Source organism: Capra hircus, chromosome 4 (assembly GCF_001704415.2).
Source record: "Capra hircus breed San Clemente chromosome 4, ASM170441v1, whole genome shotgun sequence".
Lineage (NCBI taxonomy): Eukaryota > Metazoa > Chordata > Mammalia > Artiodactyla > Bovidae > Capra > Capra hircus.
The window spans coordinates 53,160,021-53,186,360 of NC_030811.1; the positions used below are offsets into that span (position 1 = coordinate 53,160,021).

Sequence of the window (26,340 nt, forward strand, 5' to 3'; positions counted from 1 at the left end):
TGATCAGGTTTGCAACTTCACATTTTCCTTAATTTTTTGTGTAAAAGAATAACTTTGTAATCTGAAAGGAGAAGTAAGAAACTAGCTAGCAAGCTGAGCTTTCAGCTTGGAAAAGGCATGAAGGAGAAACACAGGAGTGAAAAACTGCATTTTGTGATGGCCACAAAAGGAGGACTCCTGGGAAAGAAAACAAACAATCCAAAGTTCAATATACAAATAATGTTGGAAGCAAGCAGAAACCTCTCAGGCAGCTAGTTGAAAGGTTGGAAAAGTATCTGCCATTTCTATTGTTTTTCAAAGTATATTTTTACAAAATTACACCTTAAGATGTCGGTTCTTCTTGCTACTTTCTCTGCTGGCCACTTCACAGTTATCAATTATAACATAACAAAATGGAAAACAGGCCATGTATGTATGTGTGTGTGTGTGCACGCACTCCTCATGTAGAAGTATTCTTAAAAGCTCTTCAAGAACTGGACTATGATGACCAATCAATAATACTTCTACTACTGGAGGAATTTTCATATTGAAATAGAAAATCATTTGGTTTGAAGATGGTCAAAAGAGCGCCAGGGCCTTTTACCTGTATAAGTTTTGAGCCACGTCATCCTCATCTATCGCATATCCATGGACATGGTCGGTAAAACTGAAACCTGTGCCCACCTGAAGGTGAAATAAATAAGCAGGTATAAACAGAGAGAAACACACATCTTGCTGAGAGACACTGCACGAGAAGGAAATCAACATTATTCCCAAGGTCATGCCTTTGGCTTCAGCTTTTTGGCATCCCCCATGTGTACTCATCCATGCTCACAGAAGGATGCTGCATGTCACCATGTCCCCCTTCCCTCTGCTGAGCCCAAATAAACTAGCAATGCAAAGCTCTTTGATCCTGCAGCGGGAACCCTGCCAGATGATTATTTAAGGATGAGAAACTCACCTTTCCTGGCCTCTGCTACAGTATCAAAAGACTCAAAGTTGTCTCCTCTCTGAAACCTGGAAGGTGCACTGCTCTGTCCTGCTAAGAAGGAACTCTCTATTGGCCAAAGATAAAAGCTACCTCTGTGTGTGTGCAGTTCTTTTCCCCATATCTTTACTTGTGATATATATGGCCACTAAGCCCTTTCACCTTCAGCCGATAAGGGGTTTTAAAATAAAGATTAGCTTTAAACTAATAGTTCCTTATTCCTGGAAGTTCATAGTCAACTGAGTAAATCAATAGCAAAAGCTACTACTTATTTTGGGTCAACAATATATACAAGGAATGCACCCCCACCATATACATCAGTTGTAAATTTTTTTTTTTTTTCCAAACAGCCAAGGGAACAGGACATTTAATTTGACTTTAATGTAAACATGGAATTATAGACTAAAAAAGAAGATGGCTGACAAAACATGATGGGGGGCAAGAATGTCAGATTTTTTTCCTTCCTATTTTTCTGTTTTCTCTTTGAACCATCTGGGAAGTGAAAGAAGTTAGAGAGATTAGAGGACAGATACTCCCAATCTGTAGGAGTTGACCCTAAAGTTACTCTCCTATATTGTAGTTTATTTGATTTGATTTCATAAAACTTCCCAAAGAGAATTCTACCTTTTGCTCTCCCTGAAATGAGGCATTCAGCTCACTGTGATAAGTGAAAGGGGCCAGTTTTGACTTTTTATATCAGAGCTCTATTTGAAAGATTAGGTGTTCCCATGCTATAAAAAAAACACCCAAGTTATAGAGAAACCCATATTATCACTAGAGAGAAAGTCATCCCTTCCTGGACGGTATAACTCAGTGAAGAGGACATTTCATAAGACCAGAAATGAGGGAAGGAGAGAAAGCAGCAAGGAAAGCCCCCAAACTTGGATATAATGGTACATATTAGAAAAATTAAATCTCAATTAAAAAAAATTTTTAATCGGAGGATAACTATTTTATTGTGTTGGCTTCTGCCATACAACAATATGAATCAGCCATAGGTATACATATGTGCCCCCCGGGACCTCCCCCTCATCCTGTATCCCGTCCCACCCCTCTAGGTTGTCACAGAGCACAGAGCACCAGCTCCTTGTGTTACGCAGCAACTTTCTTAGTTAGCTCTCTGTTTTATATATGGCCATGTACGTGTTTCAGTGCTGAAGGAGAGGGTGGGACAAATTGAATCAAATGTGTTTTTTAGATAGACAATTATAGGGACTTCCTTGGTGCTCCAAGGGTTAAGACTTAGTGCTCCCAATGCAGGGAAACCAGGTGGGAACCCTGGTCAGGGAACTAGATCCTGTACGTGGCAACTAAGATCCCATTTAGGCCATAACCAAGACCTGGAGCAGCCCAATAAAATTTTTTTAAAAAGAAAATAGACAATTATAGTTAAAAAGAAAAAAATCTGGTGTCTTTCTGTTTAATAAATATACTTAATGAAAGAAAAAAAGACTAGTAGAGAGGTCAACACTGCCATTTCACAGGACCCTGGGTACTTACGGGATTATCAACGTAGAGCATGGAAAACGTAGTAGTCCAGGGAAAGTCTCTGGCAAACACTAGTAAAGCAGAGAAGAGGCTTGAGACTGAGTCCTTATTAACACATTCCACCTAATGTCTAGCCCCAGTTTGGAGCCCAACACTCCCACCTGTCCCCTCCAGTTTAGGGAACTCTTCGTGTCCCTCTGACCCTGCATCACTGTCCTGCAGCAGGTACGGACACCAGCTGCTTTTTCCTCTTCCCCTCCTCTCCTTTACTTTTCCCAGAACCAGAGAATTTCTACATCTAAGATGAACGTTGAAAACAAAACCCCATGCAACTGCCTCATGCAGAAATACCCATCACCCACAGATGCAATAAACCTATCTGTCCAACTGAGTGAATCCTCTTTAACCTCTGATTCTCCAGAATCTTCCCTCCCATCCAACATTGAAGAGACCCACAACTTCGACAGAATTGTGTACAGAAGTATACTGAGTCACAAACTCGTTCACACTCCAAATTCTGACCTGGGGAAAGTGAACAATCTCCCCTCCCCTAAAACTGAGGTGGAGATAAGCCTGGGTTAGAGCTAGATGTAGCTCCTTCTCCATTCCTTCCTGCGGCCCTCAGCCCTCAGCACCTTGCTTCCAAGATATCTGATCATTTGTGTGGCTGAACTATGCCTTTCAGTTTGTATGAATAATTAGGGATATAATTCCATCCACTTGCCCTATGCAAAAGGTCTCACCCAGACAGTAATAAATGACAACTATTTTCATAAGTCTGGATTGCTTGAGTCAGCAGCAGATTAGCAGAACAAAGTGTGGAACATTTCACCCAAATTTCAAGGCAGAAAGCAGCCCAGTCAGGACACTCACCCTGTTGGCTCCTCCTTCTTGGAAAGACATCACCAGAAAACTGTTTTTTCATAATCTGAAACTGTAAAGCTATTTCTAGGGGTTCATTGTACACACTAAGTTATTTTTAAAGCAGATACAAGGGTCAAAGGAAGAACTCTCCATGGGAAACCAGAGTCCAAGAAATACTTACAAGTCATGTTTTTGCTGACAATGTAAGGTCCATGTTCCACAAAGAGACCAAACATGGATGAGCCTCCTGGCCCACCTTGCAGCCAAAGGACAACTGGTGCATTCTCTGGCTCTATCTAGAAAGGACAAAGAACCCAGTGAATACACAGAGTGCTAAGGCTTCAGAAAATACCCAAGCAAACTCACCTAAATCCTCTGTCTTTCACAGCCTTGACTAAGTCTCATCAAACCTTCCCCATGACCACTCTCTACAGAAGTAAAGCACTGTCATTTCTTGTTTAGAATTAGTATTTATTTCATATGCTGGTATCTATCTTGTGCAGTTACGTTTTTTCTCACCAACAGCCAGAATACCCAGGAATGATCAAAGATTTGCCTTTGTATATCCTCAGGAGTAGCAGCCATGAGGACCTACCCCACGTCCAAGGTCAGAAGCAGCACCTTCACTTTGCTGAAGCAACTGTGAAGAGATACCCCACGTCCAAGGTAAGAGAAACCCAAGTAAGATGGTAGGCACTGAGAGAGGGCATCAGAGGGCAGACACACTGAAACTATACTCACAGAAAACTAGTCAATCTAATCACATGGACCACAGCCTTGTCGAACTCAATGAAACTAAGCCATGCCATGTGGGGCCGCCCAAGATGGACAGGTCATGGTGGAGAGGTCTGACAGAATATGGCCCACTGGAGAAGGGAATGGCAAACCACTTCAGTATTTTTGCCTTGAGAACCACATGAACAGTATGAAAAGGCAAAAAGACAGGACACTGAAAGATGAACTCCCGGGTCGGCAGGTACCCAATATGCTACTGGAAATCAATGGAGAAATAACTCCAGAAAGAATAAAGGGATGGAGCTAAAGCAAAAACAATACCCAGTTGTGGATGTGACTAGTGATAGAAGCAAGGTCCAATGCTGTAAAGAGCAATAAATATTGCATAGGGACCTGGAATGTCAGGTCCATGAATCAAGGCAAATTGGAAGTGGTCAAACAGGAGATGGCAAGAGTGAACATCAACATTCTAGGAATCAGCAAGCTAAAATGGACTGGAATGGGTGAATTTAACTCAGATGACCATTATATCTACTACTGTGAGCAAGAATCCCTTAAAAGAAATGGAGTAGTCATCACAGTCAACAAGAGTCAGAAATGCAGTACTTGGATGCAATCTCAAAATGACAGAATGATCTCTGCTCATTTCCAAGGCAAACCATTCAATATCACGGTAATCCAAGTCTATGCCCTGACCAGTAACGCTGAAGAAGCTGAAGCTGAATGGTTCTGTGAAGACCTACAAGACCTTTTAGAACTAACACCCAAAAAAGATGTCCTTTTCATTATAGGGGACTGGAATGCAAAAGTAGGAAGTCAAGAAATACCTGGGGTAACAGGCAAATTTGGCCTTGGAATACCGAATAAAGTGGGGCAAAGGCTAATAGAGTTTTGCCAAGAGAACACACTGGTAATAGCAAATACCCTCTTCCAACAACATAAGAGAAGACTCTACACATGGACATCACCAGACGGTCAACACTGTAATCAGACTGATTATATTCTTTGCAGCCAAAGACGGAGAAGCTCTATACAGTCAACAAAAACAAGACCGGGAGCTGACTGTGGCTCAAATCATGAACTCCTTATTGCCAAATTCAGACTGAAACTGAAGAAAGTAGGGAAAACCATTAGACCATTCAGGTATGACCTAAATCAAATCCCTTATGATTATACAGTGGAAGTGAGAAATATATTCAAGGGCCTAGATCTGATAGATAGAGTGCCTGATGAACGATGGATGGAGGTTCGTGACATTGTACAGGAGACAGGGATCAAGACCATCTCCATGGAAAAGAAATGCAAAAAAGCAAAATGGCTGTCTGGGGAGGCCTTACAAGTAGCTGTGAAAAGAAGAGAAGCAAAAAGCAAAGGAGAAAAGGAAAGATATGAGCATCTGAATGCAGAGTTCCGAAGAATAGCAAGAAGAAGATAAGAAAGCCTTCCTCGGTGATCAATGCAAAGAAATAGAGGAAAACAATAGAATGGGAAAGACTAGAGATCTCTTCAAGAAAATTAGAGATACCAAGGGAACATTTCATGCAAAGATGGGCTCGATAAAGGACATAAATGGTAGGGACCTAACAGAAGCAGAAGATATTAAGAAGAGTTGGCAAGAATACACAAAAGAATTGTACAAAAAAGATCTTAACCACCAAGATAATCACGATGGTGTGATCACGCACCTAGAGCCAGACATCCTGGAATGTGAAGTCAAGTGCGCCTTAGAAAGCATCACTACGAAGCATCAAAGCTAGTGGAGGTGATGGAATTCCAGTTGAGCTATTTCAAATCTTGAAAGATGATGCTGTTAAAGTGCTGCACTCAATATGCCAGCAAATTTGGAAAACTCAGCAGTGACCACAGGACTGGAAAAGGTCAGTTTTCATCCCAATCCCAAAGAAAGGCAATGCCAAAGAATGCTCAAACTACCACACAATTGCACTCATCTCACACGCTAGTAAAGTAATGCTTAAAATTCTCCAAGCCAGGCTTCAGCAATACATGAACTGTGAACTTCCAGATGTTCAAGCTGGTTTTAGAAAAGGCAGAGGAACCAGAGATCAAATTGCCAACATCCGCTGGATCATGGAAAAAGCAAGAGAGTTCCAGAAAAACATCTATTTCTGCTTTATTGACTATGCCAAAGCCTTTGACTGTGTGGATCACAATAAACTGTGGAAGATTCTTCAAGAGATGGGAATACCAGACCACCTAACCCGCCTCTTGAGAAACCTATATGCAGGTCAGGAAGCAACAGTTAGAACTGGACATGGAACAACAGACTGGTTCCAAATAGAAAAGGAGTACAGCAAGGCTGTATACTGTCACCCTGCTTATTTAACTCATATGCAGAGTACATCATGAGAAACGCTGGGCTGGAAGAAGCACAAGCTGGAATCAAGATAGTTGGGAGAAATATCAAGAACCTCAGATATACAGATGACACCCCCCTTATGGCAGAAAGTGAAGAGGAGCTAAAAAGCCTCTTGATGAAAGTGAGAGGAGAGTGAAAAAGTTGGCTTAAAGCTCAACATTCAGAAAACTAAGATAATGGCATCTGGTCCCATCACTTCATGGGAAATAGATGGGGAAACAGTGGAAACAGTGGCTGACTTTGTTTTTCTGGGCTCCAAAATCACTGCAGATGGTGATTGTAGCCATGAAATTAAAAGACGCTTACTCCTTGGAAGGAAAGTTATGACCAACCTAGATAGCATATTCAAAAGCAGAGACATTACTTTGCCAACAAAGGTCCATCTAGTCAAGGCTATGGTTTTTCCAGAGTTCATGTATGGATGTGAGAGTTGGACTGTGAAGAAAGCTGAGGGCCGAAGAATTGATGCTTTTCAACTGTGGTGGAGAAGACTCTTGAGAGTCCCTTGGCCTGCAAGGAGATCCAACCAGTCCATCCTAAAGGAGATCAGTCCTGGGTGTTCTTTGGAAGGACTGATGCTGAGGCTGAAACTCCAATACTTAGGCTCCCTGATGTGAAGACCTGACTCATTGGAAAAGACTCTGATGCTGGGAGGGATTGGGGGCAGGAGGAGAAGGGGACGACAGAGGATGAGATGGCTGGATGGCATCACTGGCTTGACGGACATGAGTTTGAGTGAACTCTGGGAGTTGGTGATGGACAGGGAGGCCTGGCGCTCTGCAATTCATGGAGTCGCAAAGAGTCAGACGCGACTGAGCGCTTGAACTGAACGAAACTGAGGTGGTTAAATGTGCAGGCAGGGCCGAGAAGCTGTGAGGGTAATAGAGAGTTTTGCCCTCTCAGATACCCTGGGCCCTCTGCTCTCCACTCCATCCTCCCCTGCTTTTCATGTCTCTTCCTGTGACATGGCACAATGATGGGACCTCCAGGCTCTCAGAAAAACAGGCTGACCCTGAGAGGCCACACTACAAAGTCAAGTCTGGTACCTTGGTGCCAAACATCTTTATTATGCAACTTTGAAGCACAGGACACTGCATTCTTGGCATGCTTAAATAATAAGAGATCTGCATACACACCTCCAACCTCAGCTGACCCTGCTCCTCAAATTTACTTTCTTGAAGGAGGTGAATGAGCTCAACAATCTTTGAAGAAGCTCACTTTTTTAAAAAGAAAATTACACGCAAACATCGTCTTACTCTGATGTGCCAACCAAACTGTGAAGAAAATATTTCCCTTATTTGGAATGAAATGCAAAAATCAGATGCTAGAAAAGAAAGGTTTGTGTGTTCAATGCAAAAAGTCCAAGAGTCAGTTATCCCACAGCTTTCAGACTTTTTAAATATGACATGACATCACAAGGCTTCCCGATGGCTCAGTGGTAAAAGATCCACCTGCAGTGCAGGAGATGCCAGAGATGTGGGTTCAATCCCTGGGTCAGGAAGATCCCTTGGAGGAGGGCGTGGCAACCCACTCCAGTATTCTTGCCTGGAGAATCCTATGGACAGAGGAGCCTGGTGGGCTACAGTCCATGAGGCTGCAAAGAGTCAGACATGACTGAAGTGACTGAACATGCACACACACATGCAGACATCACAACGTCATGATACACACAGTAATTATGTCAATAATAATGGCATAAAGTTATGCAATAGACATTATTATTATTATTCTTAAGTTCAAGCAGAAGACACTGAGACACAGAAAAGTTGAGTAACTTGCCCAAGGTCATACAGGTATAAAATAACATAATTAGAATTCAGACCCTGGCAATCTAACTCCTTGGGTGATATATTTAGCTCTCAGTTGTGGGAATGAAGCCTTTCTCCCACCTCCTACCCCCATTTAGAAAAGAATAAAAGTAAATGAAGACACCCTGAACAAAACTGCAAAATTCAGACTCGAATGAAGTAAGAAGCAACTGTTTTACTTGATTTATAGATTTAGGAAATGAAGGACTTTTAAAGTACTTGTTATTCTGAAACTATAATTCAAAAATGTATGAAATGAGAGTGTGTTTATTTTTGTCAAAAATTCAAAAATTTTTACTTAAAGTTTTTCATATCATAGAGAAAATACCTATTCTTACTTATTTTCAAAGAGGGTATAAAAAAATCCCCCTTGCCCACCAATCCTATTCCCTACAGATGATCACTGGAGTATTTAGTCTTTCAGATTTTTCTCTATGCCCTACCCCACCTCCTCACATGTACATATGCAAATATCTCATAGATGTTACATATGTTATGTACATAAGTACCTTTTTTTCCCCCAAACTAGTCCTACAAGACTTAGCAACTGAACAAAAACAACAATATATAATATTCTATATTTGCTGCAGTCACTTAACAGCATGTTGTGGAAATCTCTTCATATATCAGTACATATCATCATCTGGCTGAATAGTCTGACAGTCTGAATTTACCATGAATTATTAATTCATTTAACATACAACATCACCAGGCATTATTCTAGGGCTGGGGATGCAGGCCAGCTCCCACTCATGGACAGGAAGGATAGTTAATGAAGAAGAACATGGACTGTGGCACCAGACTGCCAGGGAGGGTCTGAATTCTAATTATGCTGTTTTATAGCTGTGTGACCTTGGGCAAGTTACTTAACTTCTCTGTGTCTCAGTGTCTTCTGCTTGAACATAAGAATAATAATAATGTCTATTGTACAGGACTGTTGTGCAGATTCAGAGTTAATATATACCCAGCACTTGAACAGTGCCTAGAGTATCTACTTAAGTGTTATCTCTGGCTACTTTTCTGGTAAAGTGGGAAGACAGGCAATAAATAAGTAATTAAAGAAATGGGTAATATGAAAGAACAGCAGGAAGATGTTAGAGTGAATACTTAAAGGCAGCCTCCGTGATGGACTAGCATTTGAAATGTGAATAATACCTGACAAAAAAGCATTTATATATTTAATTAAAAAGAAAAATATCTACCAATGACATATAGGTCAGAGTAGTGTAGCAAGAACTGACGATCAAAAATAAGGGACAAGGAAATTTTATATATAAAAGAAGGGACAAAAGGATCCTAAATATTTAAGTGAGAAGTCTCTAACAATAGAATCACAAATTGCCCTCTTCGTGAACAGGAAACTATGGCTTTGCCTCAGAAGCCCTTTTAATTCTTCTGGTGACCCCTGGTGGCCAATTCATGAACCTGGACACTCTTTCCTCAGGGTTTGTTGCTAAAGGAAGAGCCCAGAAAGAGGTAGTTTAGCAATTAATTTTTAGATCTCTACTGAAGAAAATTTCACAATCTCTCACATTAGCGCATTCCATTATTCATTCACTATGATGGTGAAAAAATACCGTAGGTCTTAACAGATTGTCATTTGAAGTATTAAAACTCATGTATTTGATTTAACATTCTGTTCATAAGGACTTCCCTGGTGGCTCAGGCGGTAAAGCGTCTGTCTACAATGTGAGAGACCTGGGTTCAATCCCTGGGTTGGGAAGAGTTCCTGGAGAAGGAAATGGCAACCCACTCCAGTACTCTTGCCTTGAAAATCCTATGGACGGAGGAGCTTGGTGCAGGCTACTATCTATGGGGTCGCAAAGAGTCGGGCACAACTGAGCAGCTTCACTTTCTTTCTTTCTGTACATAAAGAGATTCTTCAAAAACACCCAGCTTCTTCCTCCTTGCTTCTAAGTGAGCATCAGTTCAGTTCAGTTCAGTCACTCAGTCGTGTCCGACTTTTTGCAACCCCATGAATCGCAGCACGCCAGGCCTCCCTGTCCATCACCAACTCCCGGAGTCCACCCAAACCCATGTCCATCGAGTTGGTGATGCCATCCAATCATCTCATCCTCTGTCATCCCCTTCTCCTCCTGCCCTCAATCTTTCCCAGGATTAGGGTCTTTTCAAGTGAGTCAGCTCTTCGTATCAGGTGGCCAAAGTATTGGAGTTTCAGCTTTAGATCAGTCCTTCCAAAGAACACCCAGGACTGATCTCCTTTAGGATGGACTGGTTGGATCTCCTTGCAGTCCAAGGGACTCTCAAGAGTCTTCTCCAACACCACAGTTCAAAAGCATCAATTCTTTAGCGCTCAGCTTTCTTCATAGTCCAACTCTCAAAGTGAGCATAGAGGACTCTATATGAAAACACTAATGAAATGAAACCTTCCTGCCCTACTGCTTCCCACATGAGTAGCATCCTCTTATACTTCGAGTCTTCCTTTTCGCCCTGTTCCCCATCAAACAATACCCATCTTTCACTCCATCCTTCTGGGCCCCCCTCTACATCACGTGGTAGATAACCTTCCAACCTTACATAATCACTGAAGCAGTACGTTCGTACACTGGGGCTGGGGATGCAGTAAACACTTACAGATTTCAGTACTATATTGTAGACAGAGGACTAATTGGAGTAACCCTAGGGAATCTTAGGTACCCAATGAGTATTGGAGCAATCTGCCATTGCCTAGGCCTGGGGACATACTCCCTTTCTCCAGCCCCACAGAGGAACACCACACTCTGTAAGAGAAAACAGTAACCTAACCACTATAGACCCAAACCAATGGTACCACTTAAAATAAGAAGTGCAATTAGAAAATTAATTAAGGCTCCCTTCACACTTCTATATGCAGAAGCTGATCATTTGCTTGGTTTAAGTAATGTGTTCTGTTGTAATTGAAGTCATTAGTACCCCATGTAACTGTCTTGAAAATTCCCCCGAGTATGTTTGAATGGACTCCCATTTTGCCACACAGGTCCCAGTTCAGCTGATATTTCAGCTGCAACACTAATGATACTAATGAAGGCAGAGGTTTTTTATTTAAAGCAATTGGTTTTGTGATTAGAACTGTTAACTAGATACTTAATAACATTTTAATTATACAGATATATTCCCAACACATAAAAATAACTTACTCAAGACATTCAGTGCTTTTCAGGGGAATTTTACTCATAGTGGTTCATTCCGAACACTCTCTAAAAACTTCCTATACTATGATAGTTGCCACTGTATCATCATATGGACAATTAACTTTTTAAAACTTTTTTTCTGTCCTGAAGCCTCCTCATATCCCTTCCAAGTTCCAACTGACTCTCATCAAGCTTTGGATTGTCTCATTCATTTGAGCCAGCTCACACCCCACTAGAATTATCTTTACCTTTCTCCTTCCTAACCTTTCTACCTGGCTGTTAATTCTTCACTAGAAAGTTCTGGCTTCTCTGTTCATGCCTTCTTCCAAAACGCTGGACATTAGAAGAATGAGGGAAGGGTGTTGGAGAAAATTACTGACTTTCCTTTCTTGATGCACAGAAGAAATGGCTGAAAGTTTACTTGTTTCTCCATATTAGAATTTCATTTCTCAAAGGCAGTGAGGCATATCAAGGTTTCTGCAGAGCCTGAGCATACCTATGGATGGAATGATCCATAATTTGTCATTTTTAGCTACTTTCTTTTTGATCTGTCTCACTCACCTACCTTCTATTTTCCCAGATCCCTGATGTTATCAGTGCATAGCCAAGAGAAGATAAACTGAATATTTAAAGAAGACAAATGTCTGTGACCTCCACATCTTTACTGCATTATTGGTGTATTTGTAGCCATCAGTGGTAGACATATTTTAAGAGATTTGTCCAAATTACATCCCCTTCTCTAAGTCCATTCACCAATGGAAAGAGCCCATTAGCCATGTTAATTATCACATGACCCAGCACCCTCAGTCTTAGCTCATAGGACTGAGGAAGAACACCTGATCCAAACTGGGCCAACCACACTCTGTCCCCAGAAGTGCTAGTTAATCTCCGTTTACCGCATGGTCCAAGGACAGATGGACTAGGAAACTGCAGGGTAGCCATTTTCTATTAAATGCCTGAAGAAGCAAGGCAAGCTGATCTGCAACGAAGCACAAATGAGTAATTCACTGGTCTTAGCAGAATAAGATTGAGGCAGAAAGACCAGCTGCTGCGGGTCCTGACAACGTCTACATAACCACGCAGTAAATTTTAACTCTTAAGTTTTTCTGTTTTTCAAAATTTTTTTAAACTTGAAAACACCGACCTTCAATACCATTACAAGTCCTAGTGTTTGCTCTGGCCTCCATTAGCCATGTTCATCCAGCTCAGGACAAGGGTGGGGATGGAATACCAGAGGGTCTTCTTCCCCACTGAGCCACTTCGTTGGTGTTGGCCAAATGCCAGCAGGCTGGGTAGGCTTCCTGTGTCCATATTTTAATGTAAATGGATGTTCATTATAATGGGAGGATAACCATAAATATGTAATGAGAACTCTAAAGGGTATCTGGGCTGAGGGAGAATGTCCACCGAAGGGCGGGTGGACGGACGAACTTATAAGGTGGGGTGTGGCCCTTCCCAAGGCCACGGTCCAGATCTCGTTGGAGAAGCTATGGTTCCAGCCCATTGAAGGGCTGAGAAATTCACTGAGGTGCCCAGGCAAAGCAGGCCAACAACCGCTGGGCAAGGAAAGGCCTGCAGGACAGCAGGCTACGGCTGGCAGGGGCCAGGAATGCAGAGGAAGTCAGGATGTCGGGAGGCTGCTTGCTTGAAGGGCATGGACAACCAGAAGTGCATGGTGTCCATGCCAGGAAGGCTGCTGGAAGTGACCCTCTGGGAGGCAGGTAGTCCAGGCTGATGAGAGTGTGCCAGAGAAAGTAGGAAGCCTAGGCTGTAGGAAGCCTGCTTACTGGTGAGACCTGTCTGTGAGGGCCACAGACAGGTGGTCACTGGGATGGAGTCCAGTCTATAAACTTGCTGAGGGTCTTTGTGGTCTGGGTGCCCTGCTAAGGCAGAGCACCACTGATTGTCCTTCCACATACACTGCTGACGGCCTGGGCAGCAGGGCCAAGAGAAAGCAAAACGCACAACAAGGGACCAAGAAGAGACGTCAACTTCCTCCTGCAATGTCCCTCCAGCACCCTCTACTGACAAAGCTAAATATCGTGTTCGCTGAAAATTCAATACTTGTTAAATTGGTCAGATACCATTTGAGCACACAGAGTATGAGAAAATATGTCTGGAGATTACACTAGAGAAAGTACCCTGACCTTTAGTTCTCTCTTTCCAAATTCAAAGAACTGACTAGCTGCACTGGAATCACTGTGGAACTTGTTAGAAACACTGATCCCTGGGCCCTCTCCAGACCAAACAAATCAGATCTCTGCTGGGAGACGTCACATACTGAGCTGGAGGATCTGTCGTATTTGTAAAGCTCCCAAGTTATGTCTGACGTGCATTCGCAAGTTTGGCAGCTGCTGCTCTGTGCCATTCTGTTACTGAAGCAGTCTAAACATCCAGAGGAAGAAGTGACCTGAGTGTGTGCGAAGGCCCTGTGTCTGCACTCCCAGGGTTGGCTGTCTGCTGGCTTCCAGGGACCCTTGGGGACCTGCTCTTCTGCTCCCAGAGAGAATGCCTTTTGCTTTGGCCACAAGCATCAGAGTGGCTCATTGCCTCCGCATCGCACTGTGGATGCAGGGACTGTGTTCATCTAATCCCCTGCACTCATGCTTTTCCTGGCGTCCGGGTAAGCAGGGTCAGCACCTGCAGGACCCTGAGAGGGAGGGATCATCTCAAATGTTGCCTCCTGGCACCTCCCATGCCTCACTCTATCCTGGCCTTGCTGACTCCTCAATATGAGACTGACCTTTCTCCATCACCAGATAGTCAGATTCTAGGGACACCAGTTATTCTCCTTGGCCCGAGGAACGAGGTAGGGACCTGAGTAAAGGGTGCTTGAGAAGGCACTGGCAACCCACTCCAGTACTCTTGCCTGGAAAATCCCATGGATAGAGGAGCCTGGTAGGCTGCCGTCCATGGGGTCGCTAAGTCGGGCAGGACTGAGTGACTTCACTTTCGCTTTTCACTTTCATGCATTGGAGAATGAAATGGCAACCCACTCCAGTGTTCTTGCCTGGAGAATCCCAGGGACGGGGAGCCTGATGGGCTGCCATCTATGGGGTCGCACAGAGTTGGACACGATTGAAGCGACTTAGCAGCAGCAGCAGCAGCAGCAGTGTGTACGTGTGCTCAGTCACTAATTCATGTCTGACTCTTTGCAATCCCATGGACTATAGGCCTCTGTCCATGGGATTCTCCAGACAAGAATACTGGAGTGGGTTTCCATCTCCTACTCCAGGGGATCTTCCCAACCCAGGGATTGAACCCATGTGTCCTGCCTTTCCTGCAATGCAGGTGGATTCTTCATTGCTGAGCCACTGGGGCAGCCCAAAGGGGCTTAGACTCAACTCTAAACATTTCAGATTTTGACTCTATGGCAGTTGAATAATCTACAGGTTTTAGATAAATGCATCCCACAAATTACTCCTATATCTATAAGAAAAACTTAAACGCTGGATAGTTTTTCTAATGAAAAGTATGCTAATTTCAAAAAATGGGCTTCCCTGGTGGCTCAGAGGGTAAAGCATCTGCCTGCAATGCAGGAGACCCGGATTCAATTCCTGGGTCAGGAAGATCCCCTGGAGAAGGAAATGGCAACCCACTCCAGTATCCTTGCCTGGAAAATCCCATGGACGGAGAAGCCTGGTAGGCTACAGTCCATGGAGTCGCAAATAATACATAATTTTTTACCTTCTTAAACATGAAAAATCCCAATTCCATTTTGTAATTTCCTTTCCCAGTAACAATTAATCCACATTCTTGGCTGGCATCCGACTCCTTCCAATTTGGAATTGCTCCTTATATCCTGACATCTTTAATCTCCCAAATTATGTCTGGTTTTGTTCCGTAGAGTATTTGTGTTAATACTAGAAAAACTAGTAATGACAGTGATAATACTGATAATGAAATAATAATAGCAACTCTACTTATTAGATATCAAACACCATTCTGAGACTTTATCATATTATCTCATTTTCTCAAAACCATTGTTCAGTAGGTAATTTGAGCCTCATTTTAAAATAAGGAAACCAATGCTCAGAGAAGTTAAGAACGTGCCTAAGGTCACATTTGGCATAAGGAGTGGAGCCAAGGTTTTATCCAAGCCTGACTCAAGAGCCATACTTTTAACAATTGTAATTTATTGCCCTCCGTGATTTGTTTTCTCACAATCAACCTGGGGTGATCAAGAGCAAATATTTCTCCAACAGAGATTTTGTTTTAAAATCTAATTCTGCCCAGTTCTAGTTGGAAAACTTGGAGCTAATTATCTAATCTCTGCAATTCTCTTCCAACTGTAAAATGAAGATAGTAATTCCTTCCTCATGTGGTTTTCATAAGGATTAAAGAAAAATGCCCAGTACTTATTAGCACATAGTCAATGTTCAATCAAGAGCAGCTGTTATAATTGTTACATTTTTATTGGTTTCATTGTACTTTTTATTCTATGAAAAATGACTGTTCATTTCTCAGGTTGATTGTGTCCCCCAACTGCACACCAATTTCAAGTTCTGGAACCCATTATTCATTGATTTGTATATAATAAGAGGGAAGATTCACAGAAATAACAGGAAACACAATTAATTTGAGAAACAGCAGTCCAAAAAATTACCCAGGGGCTATTACAAGTGTGGCATTCTTCCTGGGTCTCTTATTTTCTCTACCTTCAATTTTCGAGAAAGGGGTCATTTCTCTCCTGATGATCGTATCAACTGTTCCCCTGTGACAGGCAACAAACTATTATTTCTGCCAAATGAAAGGAACCGTCTCCCATCTCAGTGACCACTGCTTCTCCTTGTCGCCTGCTTTATCTCCTTCACCCAAAATGGCCTGGTCCATAATTTATAGCCTGACTGCCTAGGCAGGAAAGGTTGCTTTGGGGCCTTGGAGACCTGGCTGTGTGTGTGGGCTCCCCTGAAGGGGGTCTTGGAACTATCTATCCCAGCTGCCATGTGGTGATAACCTGTCAACAGAACCATCTTTTCATCTCGCTGTGCCTCTCTCCTGAAGCATAGTCTATCACTTCCAATAGAACACCACGTTCTTAAGCATCTTTCATGCCACAGTGGCCTCAGTTTCAAGTCTTCTGGGATCATCTTAGAATGTGTTTAAGGCTACAATTCTGGACCCCCAGAGAACATACTCTGGGGGTGCATAGGCAGGTCTTCCTTAACTAAAGGGGGGCCCCAACAGTCCAGTTATTTTACTGCAAGGGGTTTCAGTCCGGCAACTAGGAGTGAGTATAAACCCTAAGCCCTTTTCCCTGATCAGCTTTACAGTCCCAGAGCATCGCCAGTCTCCTTGATAAAGCTGTCCACCTGCTTAGAGGCAACCTAAAAAGGAAAAGACTGAGTCTTCGTTTTGTTTTCGTTTGATCACTTCCCTGTTTTCACAAATCTGGATCATTACCAAAAAAAAAAGACATCATGCAGAAATCAATGAGGAGCTCACTGGTATCATAACCAGCCACCAAAGCAGAAGAGAGAGTAAGGGATCAGGCAGGACTAGGGTGAGGGTGGAGAGACAGAGCGCATTGGATTTGGAGACCCGGCAGTGGCAGGATTAGGAGAGCTGACCCCAAAGGCTGCATTCACCTCCTCAGTCTCCCATTCCAGCCTTCATCCTAGGTAAGTGCATGGAATAACACACCCACCTCCATCGGGGTTTCCCTGCTCTGGCTGTTTCTTTCTGGCAAATGAAGTGTGAGTCACTTTGGGGTCAGGAACACTGAATCCAGGATAGTAGCCTGTAGGCTGAAGCAATGATTTCTGAAGCATGGTCCACCTGCTAATCCTACAACTTGCTAGCCTCTCCTAGTTTATGAGTCAGAATCTCTGGGGAATTTGAAGATCATTCTTAAGTATAATAAAATAAAAGAACATACTGTGAATCACTAATCCAGGTAAATTTTTCAACTATCCATTTTGCACAGAACAACAGACTGGTTCCAAATAGGAAAAGGAGTACGTCAAGGCTGTATATTGTCACCCTGCTTATTTAATTTCTATGCAGAGTACATCATGAGAAACGCTGGACTGGAAGAAACACAAGCTGGAATCAAGATTGCCACCACCCTTATGGCAGAAAGTGAAGAGGAGCTAAAAAGCCTCTTGATAAAAGTGAAAGAGGAGAGTGAAAAAGCTGGCTTAAAGCTCAACATTCAGAAAACGAAGATCATGGCATCCGGTCCCATCACTTCATGGGAAATAGATGGGGAAACAGTGGAAGCAGTGGCTGACTTTATTTTTTGGGGCTCCAAAATCACTGCAGATGGTGACTGTAGCCATGAAATTAAAAGACGCTTACTCCTTGAAAGGAAAGTTATGACCAACCTAGATAGCATATTCAAAAGCAGAGACATTACTTTGCCAACAAAGGTCCGTCTAGTCAAGGCTATGGTTTTTCCTGTGGTCATGTATGGATGTGAGAGTTGGACTGTGAAGAAGGCTGGGAGCCGAAGAATTGATGCTTTTGAAGTGTGGTGTTGGAGAAGACTCTTGAGAGTCCCTTGGACTGCAAGGAGATCCAACCAGTCCATTCTGAAGGAGATCAGTCCTGGGATTTCTTTGGAAGGAATGATGCTTAAGCTGAAACTCCAGTACTTTGGCCACCTCATGCGAAGAGTTGACTCACTGGAAAAGACTCTGATGCTGGGAGGGATTGGGGGCAGGAGGAGAAGGGGACGACAGAGGATGAGATGGCTGGATGTCATCACGGACTCGATGGACGTGAGTCTGGCTGAACTCCGGGAGTTGGTGATGGACAGGGAGGCCTTGGTATGCTGCGATTCATGGGGTTGCAAAGAGTCGGACACGACTGAGCGACTGAACTGAACTGAACTGAACTGAATGGCCTTAAAAGATGTACACATCCAAATCCCCAGAACATGTGAATATGTTAATTCTTAAGAAGAATAAGGTTGTAGATGGAATTAAGGTTGCTATTCAACTGACATTAAAATAGGGAGATTTATCTTGGATTATCCAGGTGGGTCCAAAGTTATCCCAGAGTCCTTAAATGAAGAGAGAGGCAACATACAAGAGTAGGGAAGGTGATGAATAAGGAGTTGGCCAAAGTGATGCAATCTGCAAAGTATTCAGCTCACTGATGTGGGCTGTAAAGACAGTAAAAGGAGCCATTGATTCAAGGAATGCCAGCAGCTCTAGAAACTGCAAAAGACAAGGAAACTGATTCTCCCCTGTAGCCTCCAGAAGGACCGCAGCCCTGCCAACAACTTGACTTTAGGCCAGTGAGACCTGTATTGGACTTCTGATCTCTAGAACTATGAAGTAATAAATCTGTGTTTTTTTAAAGTGACTAAATTTGTACAATGGCAATTGAAAACTCATACAACTGCTATTCATAATAAATGCCTGCATTTGCATATTATATAGACAGATGTGATATCACAAACCATACAGTATGGTTTCTGAAAGGCATAAAGTTTAAGAGACTTCTAAGAACACAAGGAAATTTCCCACCTGTCAAAAATAGGTCATCTTTCTAGGCTTAATTTATACCAACTGTCCTCAATATCGTTGTGCTGGAGATTCAGATATTTTCTTGACCACTTCTGAAAATCCAGTCTCCACTTGGCTCTGTGCCCTGGTAGGCAGACCTCAATGGGCCAGACTCCCTTGCCCTCTGGTTTCCAGTTGGGTTCCCCCAAGAGGGGTTCCAGCAGGAGTCTAGAGGACAGTCAAGTGCCAGCCTTGCACGTGTAAACCCATGAGTTCAGTTTAATTCAGTCTCTCAGTTGTGTCCAACTCTTTGTGACCCCATGGACTGCAGCATGCCAGGCTTCTCTTTCCATCACCAACTCCTGGAGCTTGCTCAAACTCATGTCCATCAAGTCAGTGATGCCATCCAACCATCTCATCCTCTGCCATCTCCTTCTCCTCCTGCCTTCAATCTTTCCCAGCATCAGGGTCTTTTCCAGTGAGTCAGTTCTTCACATCAGGTGGCCAAAGTATTGGAGCTTCAGCTTCAGCATCAGTCCTTCCAATGAATATTCAGGACTGATTTCCTTTACAATTGACTGGTTTGATCTCCTTGCAGTCCAAGGGACTCTCAGGAGTCTTTTCCAACACTGCAGTTCAAAAGCATCAATTCGTAGGTGCTCACTCATGAAAGTGAGTCCTTAAATTTTGTGCTTTAGGAACCTTCCTTGCCTCACTCAAGAGTACAGTGAGGAAGAAATAAGGGGTCCAGGAGAGGCATCCCAGAGTGATGACAGCCTGCAAACTACTATGAGCCCCCGTCACAAAGAACCTGGAATTCCTCACCATTTCTCACATGCCTTCTCCACACCCCTCACACAACCACCTGATGAACAATCAGAGGCCATGGCTGAGAAAGCAGAAATGAAAAGTCAAGAAAACACAACCCCACAGTACCAAGAGAAGAAACTTTGTTTAAGCAATTTACGCAGTCATTACATATACAGTGCTGTTATATGCATAAAATTTGCAAATTTTATGCAAAAATAAACACCACCCTCCACAGGGATAACTTTTCCTTTGTTTTCTCTGGCTTCTGAAGCAAACTCAATTTGGAAAATAAAAACAGAAAATTACCCTGTGGTGGGATAAGATTTATGTATTCATCTCGGTACCTCTTACAATAACCCCCGATAGTATCCATAAGCCTAAAGGGATTTGTCAATGCTGAAGCACTGTGTAACCTTGAACTGAGCTAAACACAGCTGGTAAAGTACAAGGACATATGTCTGTATGGATGTGAGGTGAAGAGACCCCTCCTCGGAAGCCATCCTGGGTCACCAGTCCTTCCCAGCCCTCCCCTAATGGCCCACAGAGTGAGTTCAGTTCTCTCTTCTTTGTGTCCCCACAAAGATCTACACAGTTAGTGGGTATTGGATGCACAAAGGAGTATAAGAACAAAAATCAGTACAGTAAAATCCACAGACAGAGCAGTCAATCCCTGACTAAATGTAGACAGGCTTAGACATGCATTACCTGTGAATTTCAGGAATCTCCCCACTCCCTGTCCTTCCTTGCTCCCCACCACCCGTCCCTGCCCCCAAATATTTTTAGAATAAAGCAACAAAAAGGAAGAAGATCGTGGCAGGAAGAGCATAGCGGCACTAATACTCTGAATTAGGTTGCAAGGAATTTAAAAGTTGGACCTCCCCCAGTAGCATTTGTTTCCTGCACATAAACAGGAACACTACATGGAATCATTGGCACTTATTTTTAGAAAAAAAAATAATCTAAAAGATTTAAAAAAAACAACAACAACACCCTTGGGTTGATTGTAGACCAACGTTTCCACCTGGAGCAACAGAGTCAGCTCTTGAGCACCAGGGTTCTGTGTGGGCACTGCTGCAGGCCTACCTTTGCCGGAAAGAACCAGAAGAAAATGTTGCTGTTGTAAGTCTTATTCACGGTGATGTAACCGGAATAGCTTGTCAAATTCCATCCTGGGAAAGGAGGTACCAAACTCAACTGTCTCCCTAGTGGGGGAAAAATGTATAAGGATTAGACAAAAAATAAATGCAGCGCTGGCCATCTCCATCTTGGCCAGACTTCTCCCAGGGACCAGGTCTGGAATCAGTGATCAGAAGGGCTACAGGGGGATTGCCATAAAGGTGCTTACTGCCCTGGCCAGGTCCACATATTCAACATTCACCTTTTAGCCAAGAAGAAAATCAGCTATACTCAACTCCACTCCAAAGTTAAATCAAGGTGTTCACATTGGGCCACCTGGAGGGCCAGGGCAGGATAAAGTCACCTAATTCCAAAAGGTGGGGGTGAGGGATGCAAGGGAAATAACACAGCGAACGAGCTCTCAGCCTAGGGAAGGCCTGTGTTCTCCACACTCTTCTGATGTTGAGAGCAAAAGGCCTGACACTTCCACTAAGGGAAATGAAGTGAGGCGTGTGGGGAGTGGGGATACTTCGGGATGGCTAAGGAGGGTGGGGAGAGGCAGGCAGTGGGACTGGGGGTGATCGTGAGGCCACCCAGAGGGAGCCAAACAGGACAGGGGAGAGTTGTGAAAGGCACAGGTCCTGGTCTTCTTATGGCAGCAAAAGGACAGGGAGGGAGAAAGAGCTAACACTCAGATAGCTGAGGCCGCCCAGGAGTAAACAAAACCGATTGAACTAACATTTCCAAGGCCGATATAACAAGGGTTTTATATTATGTGGCATAATTATTACCCCTACTTTACAGATGAGAAAGCTAAAAGCACAGAGGGGTTAAGTAACTTGCCCAAGGTCACATATAGTAAAAGAGGGCTGGAATTTAAACCCAGCAGTCAGGCTGCAGAGATAGCTCCTGCCCCTACCCTGCTACAAGGCACCTCAGCTAGAGAGTCAGTCAGAAGGTGTAGGCAGCAGGGAGTGGAGGGGGAAGCAGTGAATAAGAAAGGAGTGGAGAAGGGATCGTAAGCAGGTAGGAAGCAGGGGGTGGTGGCGAAGTCTGGGTGAAGAGCAGACCTTTAGGGGGAACAAAGCAAGTGTCCCTGCTAAAAATGGATTGTTCAAGAACAGCTACTTAAGTCTGAGACTTACTAAGTTGGAGACTGGCTAGTAGAGAGTAGATAAGGAAGCTCGATCCTATACATGTGCTACCAACTAGAGATGTCTCCAGTGGGTTGCTGGAGCCCACGGGCCCTGGAATGCCGATTGACTGCATCTCTTCCCAACTTGGTATTCAGTGACATCACTGATAGCACGTGGTAAGCCATGGTGTAAATGTGGATATTGATCTGTCCACCCTGGACTGCATGTGAGGATCAAACGAAAGCATGCATATGACCCCTGAGCACAGAGATGCACATAAAATAAGGGCTCGGGCAAAGAAAGGGGTGATTCTCATAAGCCCGTGCCTTTTTTGGACTCAGTGCAGTTCCCCCAGGAAAGATTAATTCAACCTTTCTACCCCTTCCCCATTTTTTTCCCCATGAGATATATCCCTCCCAATTGAAAAATAAAAGGGGGGGGAGCAAAGACAAAAGAAAGATTTTACAGAAAAGAGAGATGTTAGGGGAAAATAGTGTGTACCTGCCCATTTCCATTCCCCCACCGTTCCCTCTTCCCGTATTTGCTTCCACTCTCAGTTAGCCCAAAGAAAAATCAACTCCAGGGCTGGGCAGTCTTGAAAACAACTCTTTTGGCCATTTTTTTGAGATATAATTGACATACAACATGATACTGGTTTCAGACGTACAACATGATTGAATATTCATACACTATATGTTGTGATGAGATCATCACAGTAAGTCTAGTTAACATCCATCACCCCCTACAGCTACAGTTTTTATTCTTGTGATGAGGACTTATAAGATTGACTCTCTTAGCAACTTTCTATGCAAGACAGTTTATTAACTCTTCTTACTATGACATACATCACAGCCCACATCCTATCTTTTGGAGTTGGAAGTTTGCACCTAAAACACTTTTGAAATATTTTTCACAAAACTATTAACCTTCTCAAACTCCAGCAGAGACCCTCCCAAAAAAAGGAGAGCAGAGAACTGAAGACTGAGGGGTTGGGAATGAGTGAGAAGTAAATCCCAGAGGAGTAAATGGGCATTCAAGAAAGACAGAGAAAAATGAGAAAGGTCAGAGTAGAATGAGAAGAAGAGAAAACATATAATAGAAAGGAGCAGGAGGGAATGGACTTCGGGAGATGGGTGATTGAATCAATTTATCTCTCTGAGACCAGCACAACACGAGGTCCGCTGGCCTGCTCTGAAGATGACTCAGATGCTTACCTGGTCCTCTCTTACTGACCCTTTCTGAGCATCTCAGAGTTCTATCTCTGTTGCCTTGAACTCACGGGGGTATATTTTCTACCTTCCTTTCTAGATCAGGGGCTATTGGAAAGCAGGGAATTTGTTTTGCTTATCTTTGTACCCCCAGGGGCACAGCATGCTGATTATATTGAAACACTTAAGACATTCGATACATACTTGTTAATGAATAAATGTGAATTAACCAGCTAAAACATGACACACTGGCAATGCACTTGGACCAGCTCATTTCTACAAAAACCTCCTAAGGCAGGCAGGCCTCATTATGATCTTGGGAAATTCAGAAAAACTTTTCTCTGGCCCACAAGGAAGAGTTTTGCCTTGTTTTGAATTTTAAATTTCCTCTAACTATACCACAGTAAAATGATTAAAAGTTCTCTCAAATAAATTGATTTTTTTTTTTTTTTTGGCATTTTCAAATGTCCCATTCATCCTTTCAGAATCTGTTAATGGAATGTGGAAAATAAACTCCCAAGATGTAGGAGTTTCTTTCTTCCTGGAACCATGACTCATAATACAAATGTTTGAAACAGCTGAAAAAAGGAAAAAGGTTTTCTTTGAAGTGGCTTCACTTCCTACTTCTTACTGTGGTGACTGGTGCTTGTGATAGTAACACTTCCAATCCAAAAAGATTGGAGCATGACCAAAGAAGGGCTTGGGCCAGCTAATCAGGCACTCCATATTTGCAAAGACTTGTAACATCATCTGGATGGGCAGGACACTACCAGGCCATAATTTTTAATAAATTAAGACCCAATAGCAAAATATTCTTTAAAGTTTATGAAAAGGCAGCGTTTGGAAGTACACTAAAATTATTTTAATTTTATTTAATTTTAATTATTTTAATTTTAATTAAAATTATTAATTTTATTCATTTTGTTTCAGGGAGTGACAGTTTATTCTAGCTGCAGAGAAAGCAAACACACAATTACAACTACGTAAAACTAAGCTAGTTAACTGGGAATTTAAAAGAAATTAAAATTTTCTGTGTCTTATTGTGAACTACTGTTTATTTCAGAAATGTTTTGTTGCGATATTAAGACTCATGTCCCTAAGAGTTCAACAGACTTGATGCACAAAAGGGATTCAGGGGAGGGAGCTGACCATCTGTCCAAAGCTTCCTGAACTTTCAGTAAAGCGAATGAATAAAATTATCCTTAATTATGTTGTCAGGGCTACATTTGAATACCCAGATGTACCAGACTTTGGATCAGCCATTTAAAATTCCATTTAAAGATTTTTGACTATGCAACAGAACTTTAGAAAGTGATGTTATACCAGATTTAATATTTTAAATGTTGTCACTTATCAGATGGTGATCTAACAGGGTTGGCACAAAAGGATAGAAGATAAAACTATTTCCCTTGAAATCTTTCTTTACCCATTAACATCTATAAAAGGGAAATGCTCATAGGCAAGAAATCCAGGAATGGGAGGGATGTGGACAATCTCGGGCAGATTTCTCTATATTCTCTGCACTTGGTTCTACCTGGTGTACAATTCAAAGACACATTCCCTTAATGCTGATTAAGCTGTCTTCCTCTCTCAGGATGTGCAGACTCTTTCTTACTTGTCCAAATCCTACCCTATATCTTCAAGTCTGGCCACATAGCACAGCGGTTCCTACCTTGAGCTGTGAGTCAGCAGTGTGTGTGTGTATGTGTGTGTGTGTGTGTGTGTGTGCATACGCGCAGGTGTGCATGCACGCATGTGTGCACGTGCTCGGTTGGGTCTGACTTTTTGCCACTCCATGGGCTATAGCCTGCCAGGTTCCTCTGCCCACAGAATTTTCCAGGCAAGAACATTGAAGTAGATTGCCATTTCTTATTCCAGGGGATCTTCCTGACCCAGGAATCATGAGTCAGCAGAGATAGGTTTTAAAGTCAGATTTGCCACTTACTAGCTTTACATAGTCCTGGGCAAGATACTTAATTTCTCTAGGCCTCAGTTTTCTCATCTATAAAATGGGAACAATAACTATTCATCCTTCATTAGGGTTGCTCTAAGGATTAAAAGAGATAATGTGTATAAAGCATAATTCCAGGAACACAGTTAGGTCTCATATCAAATTCTACTACTACTACTATTTTCTACCTCATTATGCTAACCAACAGGGATAGCTTCCTTCTAAAAAATTACAGCATATCTACCTCAAATGTAATCCTTTAGCACTTTAGCGTGCATTGCCTGATTCCTTGTTTCATGTGTGTGCATCTGGTTATTCCAGAAGAGGACAAGTTTTTTAAACAAAGGAAAATAAATTATAGTAGGCAAATTACAGAGCAGAAGGCAGAAAATTTGGATCTTGATCCCATCTCTGCTACTATTACCTGTGTCCTCTTGGGCAAGTCATGTAAAATATTTGAGTCTCAAGCTCCTCATCTGTGGATTGGTAGGGTTTGGTGATGAGTATTTAACTCTGCTTTGTGAATGAACATAATCTCAGTCATCAGTATCCACTTATTAAAGAAGCTAAAGCAAGAGAGTTCCAGAAAAACATCTATTTCTGCTTTATTGACTATGCCAAAGCCTTTGACTATGTGGATCACAATAAGCTCTGGAAAATTCTGAAAGAGATGGGAATACCAGACCACCTGACCTGCCTCTTGAGAAATCTGTATGCAGGCCAGGAAGCAACAGTTAGAACTGGACATGGAACAACAGACTGGTTCCAAATAGGAAAAGGAGTACATCAAGGCTGTATATTGTCACCCTGCTTATTTAACTTATATGCAGAGTACATCATGAGAAACGCTGGACTGGAAGAAACACAAGCTGGATTCAAGATTGCTGGGAGAAATATCAATAACCTCAGATATGCAGATGACACCCCCCTTATGGCAGAAAGTGAAGAGGAGCTAAAAAGCCTCTTGATGAAAGTGAAAGAGGAGAGTGAAAAAGTTGACTTAAAGCTCAACATTCAGAAAACGAAGATCATGGCATCTGGTCCCATCACTTCATGGGAAATAGATGGGGAAACAGTGGAAACAGTGGCTGACTTTATTTTTTTGGGCTCCACAATCACTGCAGATGGTGATTGCAGCCATGAAATTAAAAGACACTTACTCCTTGGAAGGAAAGTTATGACCAACCTAGACAGTATATTCAAAAGCAGAGACATTACTTTGGCGACTAAGGTCCATCTAGTCAAGGCTATGGTTTTTCCTGTGGTCATGTATGGATGTGAGAGTTGCACTGTGA

At 42.7% G+C, this 26,340-nt stretch overlaps 1 protein-coding gene across 1 annotated transcript in view; it reads right to left on the bottom strand.

Annotated features, from left to right (window-relative positions):
* CPVL (carboxypeptidase, vitellogenic like) overlaps positions 1 to 26,340 on the bottom strand; it is a 105,907-nt gene that overhangs the window by 77,168 nt on the left and 2,399 nt on the right. Inside the window, exons 2-5 of the mRNA XM_018047099.1 lie at positions 20,718 to 20,836; positions 3,501 to 3,615; positions 2,468 to 2,526; positions 584 to 663 (exon numbers count right to left, since the gene is read on the bottom strand). Coding sequence (XP_017902588.1) covers positions 584 to 663; positions 2,468 to 2,526; positions 3,501 to 3,615; positions 20,718 to 20,836 — 373 coding nt within the window. The remainder of the gene's footprint in view (positions 1 to 583; positions 664 to 2,467; positions 2,527 to 3,500; positions 3,616 to 20,717; positions 20,837 to 26,340) is intronic.